Source organism: Curcuma longa, chromosome 18 (genome assembly GCF_044706935.1).
Source record: "Curcuma longa cultivar G26 ecotype Majalengka, Jawa Barat chromosome 18, ITB_CL_G26_1.1, whole genome shotgun sequence".
Taxonomy (NCBI): Eukaryota; Viridiplantae; Streptophyta; class Magnoliopsida; order Zingiberales; family Zingiberaceae; genus Curcuma; species Curcuma longa.
Window position 1 is genome coordinate 235989 of NC_133878.1, and position 7331 is coordinate 243319.

At 34.2% G+C, this 7331-nt stretch overlaps 1 protein-coding gene across 1 annotated transcript in view; it reads left to right on the forward strand.

Annotated features, from left to right (window-relative positions):
* The window catches only part of LOC141812361 (3-hydroxyacyl-[acyl-carrier-protein] dehydratase, mitochondrial), a 29442-nt gene extending 23247 nt beyond the window's left edge, over window positions 1-6195 (forward strand). Inside the window, exons 2-4 of the mRNA XM_074700391.1 lie at window positions 5265-5380; window positions 5457-5571; window positions 5733-6195. Of these exons, the coding sequence (XP_074556492.1) occupies window positions 5265-5380; window positions 5457-5568 (228 nt within the window). The 3' untranslated portion in view covers window positions 5569-5571; window positions 5733-6195. The remainder of the gene's footprint in view (window positions 1-5264; window positions 5381-5456; window positions 5572-5732) is intronic.
* Window positions 6196-7331: the final 1136 nt, after the last annotated feature.

Here is a 7331-nt window from a genome sequence, read left to right on the forward strand (position 1 = left end):
TTTGCACTCATATTATTTTATTCTGTTGTGAATATGATTTAAACCTTGTTTCGCTGGAGTAGTCAATTTTTGTATTCTTAGGTTTTTGGCTATTCACCACCTAGCCATGTCACTAGAAAGTATGAGAGTACTCCTTAGCATTATTGTTAGAACTTCAATAGGCACTCATTTGAGGTTTAATCTTCATAGAGAGAGAAAAAAGCATAAAGAAATTTTGTTCTTTCATAGGGAAACATGTTCAAGAATAGTCATCTAGAGAATATTTAAATGCAAGAATTGAAGTTGATTCAAACCTTATGGACCCTACTTCGTCTTTTCCATCCTTCAGTCTTGAATTAAAACAAAAGTGTCATTGAATGTTATGGAGTAATTCAAGAATTTATTGAGATTACTAATGGACAATAAAAGCAATGGAAGTTCAAGTATATAATATAAAGGATAAAGGCAACAAGTGAGAGAGAAACATCAATATTAAGGATAAAGATAACAGGTGAAAGAGAAACATTTTTGATACTCTTAACCCCATTAATGAGATTCATTGACCATTATGACATTGATAGATATGCTGGTGCCTAAGAGCGTAGAAAAAAGAGATGGTACTAGAAATGTGTTTAGAGGCTCTTATATCTAGAATTTGAGGGAATGATCTATATATATGAAATACGCAGATAATAGATGTACTTATTTTGGGCTATAAGAGGTACCTTGGCTGAGATGAGGCATTGAATAGCTTGGAATTGAAACAAGTGAAAATACTTCTTAGGAAGAACTACAGTAGTGGAACCAAACTGGTTGTAAGTATGGGTTGATGGACCTCCAGAGAAGTAACATTTTACCGGACCATATGAATTGTATAAAGCATTCTTGAGAGTACCAACCATTCTTGAGATTGCCAAATTTATCATCTGGGGTTACTTTGGCTTGCATTGCCCACTAGATTGTTAGCCACAGTCTGTTGATAATCTCTTTCACTGCCATGTGATCCTCTAGATGGAAACTAGACCATTATAGTGGATTGATCCACTGTTAGATTAGAAAATGATGGGACTGAGTTAGAAGTTTGCGAGACCTGCATGAACATGTGGATGGAATAAAAGTGCATAAAATTTTACTCTTTGTTGTCTTAAACTCAGGATGAGCATTGTGAAGGAACATGATGTTCAGGAGCATATCAACGTGATTGCATGACCCTACAATATGAATTGCTTTAGGAAATATCTCTAAAATCAACTGCAAAAGGTTAGAATTAGCTAATATGAATACTCTCTTCCAATGATAAGACTAGACACCAAGTTGATCAGGGATGTCACCTTATATAGATTCTTAGCTTATGTGCAAGCCTTGTGATAAGAGAAGAAATAATAGAAGATGCTCATTAGGTTGGTATCAATGTTGCCAAAGGAGTGCACATAATCAAGCATCAATCCACTCTCTTATGTCTTGGACTTAAAAATCTTGATAACTTGGGTGATGAGTGGTGACATGCTCTAGCTAACCTTGACTGCTGACAAATTAAAACCATTACAACTCATAAAGCATAGCTCTTCAAATTCAATTATTTATAGTCATGATCATGGAGCTAGAAAGGATCAGGAGACTAGTGGTAGGAAACATCAAAAAGATAGTGAGGTTCCAACTTTCTGAATTGAATGGAGCTCCCGACTGCCAACAACCAACTTAAGCACACAAGAGATAGGTATTTTACTACTGCTTAGAGGGCAACAAGCAGAAACCACCTCATGAATTAGTGGTGGGATGCACATTGCCATTGCATATTACGGGCAAAAATCAAACCAAGTGCTAGAGGAAAACATTGCTTGAGAGATCGAAGGAAGAACACACTCTTTGGCTACTCAGTGGTGTTGCCCATGATTAAAGAGAGTTCTTACAGTGCTAAGATGAGAAGGGTGGGTTTTTGTGTGACATTAAAGGAGGTGACAATCAGAATAGGGAGAGTCACTAGGGAGGAGGAAAGAAAAGATCTGTCGTTGGTCGGACAGTTGGCGGATAGTTGGTCTCTGTATTCACCACATTCTATGGATCACTTGGTCTTAATTGCAGGCATGGAGGCATCATGGTGGGTAGACATTTGCAATCATGGATAAAACAAATGGCCATTATTCTGGGTGAGCATGACAACTAGTGGTGTGGGCATTGCTTGAAGACTGCCACGTTAAAGCTATCATGACGCATTGACGAAGGCAACGTGATGATACGGCAGACCAGGTCGGCTTGTATTTGTCGAACATTGATGTGACAGAGATCTTGTATATGGAGGTGAGAGGAGCCAACAAGGCCCACAAGAGAAAAACTTAATAGCTAGAAGACGATCACCTCTAATCAATCAACTGACCACAACCACAATATCAAGTATCATGGCTCTAATTACCATATTGAAATTATTGAGGAAGCATGACTAGTATTAGTTATCTTATGTAGTCTCATCTTTGAAGGCTTATTATTCATCAATATAAAATTATAACTAGGTTCCTAATGTAATATAGTATTAATATTTTGGTGCTTAGGTCCATAACATCTTACAAGTTGGATAGGTAAATTTGGTGACATATGTACACGTTATATGCCCAAATTATAGTTAATTTTTCTCATATATATAAATTGTATTTGGGTGGATTATTTATTTAATCAAATGATTTACAATACATTAAATAAATCGAATAACTAAATCAAGCGATTATAGAAATATACTCAAAGGCAAGCCAAAGCTTTGTCTTAAGGCGAAGTCTTGATCTTTGTGCGAGTTTGATTTGGCCCTTTAGCACCCCCAAGAATTCAACCAGTAATAATCCTATTGTCAATATGACAATGCTTTGAGGTATGTCATACAGCCTTTCAATATTGAGCATTTTAGCTATATAATTAAAAATATCAAAAGAGGAAGAATATGAATAGGAGGACACTAGAGCTTTGATAAACCTATGATCTCATGACCTTGCAGAGCTCTTTCTTCTATAGATGGCTCTTTAAGACACTTATTTGATAAGAGTCATGTCTCTTTCTTTGAAGACAAGTACCCATTAAATAATAACTTAATTAGAATTAAATAATTAATAGAATAAAAACTAAAATTGATTTTAGATTTTGGGATATTTAAATCAAAAAACACTAGCAATCTGCTGCTACGAAACTCAAAATTCAATTATTATTCATATATAAAATGTTGCTCAACATTTATATTATGCGATCAATGAGGTGTTTGGCTAGCAACCTTGATCACTTAGTAGTGTAGGAATCTACGATATTATGCATTAGTGGTTGTATAGGAATCTTTCTTTTTTACACTCTTTATTTGAGAAAATTATCATTCATTAATTCTTGAAAGGATTCTTTCTTCCTTCCTCATAATAGCCATTAGCACATAATCAGGCATATAAGGATCATTAAATAAATCACTATTTAATCATTAATAGATTCAGTCATGGAAATCATATTGCAAAATATGACTGAAAAATATAGTATTTTTAATCTGAAAAGGATAGACAATACACCTCTATATATCATGTAATAGTTACATGAGACATGAACAAGCCAATCTTGTACTTTAACAATGTAAGACATGCATAATAAAGAAGAAACATAAATTTAAAAACAATTTCATCGCATGCATGCACTCCTATATTATCTATTCATGGATATGCACACAAAACTTGTAAAAAAATCAAACGCTGGGGCTTACAGCTTGTACCCATGCATCTTTGAAGTGAATGAATGATTTCTTCATAAGATCCACTTCCATATCGTTCATATCAATGGTATGCCATTATATTGGGATCAAATTGGAGTTCCATTTTTAGAAAGATATGGATAATATAAAAGCATTACTATATATATAGCTCATTGCATGATGCATAATATATTTTAAGAACATGAGAATTAAATATTAAACAAGGAATATGAATTTAAGCATCATGCATATAATTGGTAATGGTACATTTTAATTACGAATACATAGCTCTTTGCATAGAGTATCTCTTCATGATTCCTCAGTTTAATCATGCTAAAGGAAGCACTATGATGAATCCTTTCTCTATAATTCCTGCTGATTTCTTTTGGCATCATTGTAGTGATATTAGATGGGCTTTATATCATTATTATCTTCAATCCAACTCTAAACGATCATGATTCAAATATTAAATGAAATTAATAATGATGATAAGTACTTATACTACACTTCACTCAGCTTTGCACCCCAGGATGATGTGCAAATGAATCGTTAGTTTGTACATCATTAGCCATTTTACTTTCTTGATCAACATTCTTACTCAAAGGAAGTTTCTGAGAAATTGGATGTATATTTTATTGAATCCATGCCACTTGTTTCATGAAACCAATGCATGCTACAGTCCTCCATGTGAAACAATGACATTGTGGATGGAGAGCAGCCCCACCAAAAGCTAGGCAAAGCTCCAGCTCGGATGAATCGATACCACATGGTACTGATCAGATGTAACACCTGGAGATCATAGGATGGTGCATCATCTTCGTGGGACCCTGACATCTTTAACCGATTAGCCAAAGAGGAGGAGATCACATGTTGTTGACAGACTTTTTTTAAGCCAACCTACCTATACCTATGTACCTATGACAAATTTGAAAAGTGTTGCTATTGGATCTCAAAATCAAAATAAAGGAGAGGCGAGATTATTAGGGGGAAATCATATAAATATCATTTCTACAAATGATTGATAACAAATGTGCACTTGCACCAAAATTTTATCAAGAGATAAAACCCATAAAAGGTAAAAAACCAAAATAATCAAATAAATAAATCAAGAAATCAAAGACATGGAACACAGACAAGCCAAAGCACTACCATAAGACGAGGCTCTGAGCCTCATGTGGGTTTGATCTAGTACTCTAGCACCCTAAGGATTCGGCTGGTGATATTCATGAAATAGGAGAAAGCATTTTAGGGACTCTCAATGTTGAGCATTTTAGGTTTATAATTATAAACATCAAAGGATATGAAATAGGAGAAGAACACTAAAGCTCTAGAGAAAAAGTAATTCATGATCTCATGAATCTTTTGAATGGTTTCTCTTTTATATAGAATAGGTGTTTCTCTAAGGCACCTATATGATAAAAACTGAAATTGATTTTTAATTTGGGGTTTCCTAAATCAAAGAACACCAATTCAAACTAATTGTTGCTTATCAACGAATTGTGCATGTCGTTGGTATTCTTGCCTTCAGTGACGTATCATGGTTTCGCATGCTCTCATGTTTTTGTAAATGTACATGCAGCCAGGATCTGTTTATGTTTCTCAGACGCTAAAATTTATTTCGCCTGTCTACATTGGTGATGAGGTTCTTGCTGAAGTAGAAGCAACATACTTGCGGGAACACAAGAAAAGATACATGTATGATGCAATAATTCACTATATTCATTTCAAAATTTAGTTTTACCTTTTTCTAACTGTTTTTGTAACCGTGCAGTGTAAAGTTTACTTCAAAATGTTTAACAAACGGGGGTTCTCTTGTTATTGATGGTGAAACAACAGCTATTTTACCAACACTTGTATTACTGGACAGGAAGAATTTGGACTGATAGGTAGATGATTTTCTTATCCATTTTTCTTCTTCACGTTCTTGACAAATTTTCTATAATAATAGAAAATTGATAGCATAGGACTACACATTCTTAAATCTTAAGCGACTTGTCAATCATCTTTAAGTGGGGCATGCAAGCTAAGGTGCACTTCTTATCTGCAGGTATAAATTCTTGCAAAATTCTGGGATGAGATACCCTGCATTAACCTTTCTACAGCTTCTAAATTGTCCCTGAAGTTTTGTTCCATCACGGCTTTAGCATCTGAGCTGCTTTTTTTTTGTTGTTGAAAAAGGAAGAAGTTTCGTTTGTCTTCCACACGAATTTAGTGGATGCAGAACTTTACTGTATCCAACTCACCGTCTTGTGTCACTGGTCCGTAATTATTGTCGACTATTGAAGGGACACGATCACCTGCAGGGAGCAGTAAGACAAATTAAATTTGATTATGCATTTATGCTAATGAAGTGGCTGGTAACCTTCAAAAAAGATGTCTGTACAGAAGCATTCAAATTTCGAACACATCGACTTGAAACACCAAACTGTTAACATTTGGAAAATATTTTCATGAATTGACTTGCTCTAGTATGTACTGTAAGTCATCAAAACCATTGGTAGGTTTATGTATTGATCCAGAATACTTGGTGCCGAAGTCACTGATCAGGATCAGAATCGCTTATTAAGTTAAAATCAGGGAGATGACTTGGTAAGAATATGAGTTTGGAATCAGACAGGAAGACGGGAGGATCACATTAAAATATTGTTTATGACAAAAAATAACCCGGGTCAATTCAACCACACAAAGTATTGTTTTTTGGGGCAAAAATGTGAAGTGTTTTTCATTTGAATCGCCCATAGAGTGTCCTTTTTAATTTGTTATTAAAATAATATTTATTTGGCTCAATTTTATTTTTTATGTTGATGTTGGAGAGTAATTACAAAATTATAATTATTATAATATAAATATTTTAATTTTGATAACATTAATAATATTATATTATATTAATTATAATTTAATTATTATAATATAAATATTTAATTTCTGATTAATATTATATTCTATTAGTTACATAATCGTATACATTGAATTATAATTGTATTATTATAGATCAGATATATATAATTATTATCATAAAAATAAAGATATATTTTTTACCATCCTAATAATTAAAAAAAACCGGTGATATACCAAAGGGCGCACATGCAGGTTTTAGAAATTCTCAAATCATATATCATATTTTGAGAATAACCAAAGGATGTATTATTTTACAATGAACCCCCCCCCCCCCCCCCCCCCCCCCCCCCCCCCCCCCCCTTCCCCTTTCCACGCAGCGGTTTCTTGCAATCCGAGCCACATTTGAAACGTTTAAATTTTAAAATAATTTCGATAGTTTAGATGTATGTAACTTCAACAGCTCTATTTTAGTTGGCAAGATTGTTCCTCTCCCTGTTCTCTTTGGCATGCCAACGGTGACAACTCACTTAGGATTTTCGACAAAACCCATATACTGACCTAGTTCAACTCTACATTTGAGTTTAGGATTTTGTTTGCCGTCTATACTCTTGTTTCAGAATGGTGCAAGAAGGTGTGATAGATGTTTCAGCCTCTAGTTCTCGATCATCCGTAAAGGTATGTAGCATGTACATGTTTAGTCTTTAGTATTTGTGTTTGTCTCCTGTGGGTTTGGATGCCATTGTTTTTAACATACACACTGATTTGTTGAAGTCTATAATTCCATTGACAAGCCATAATATAAATTTTG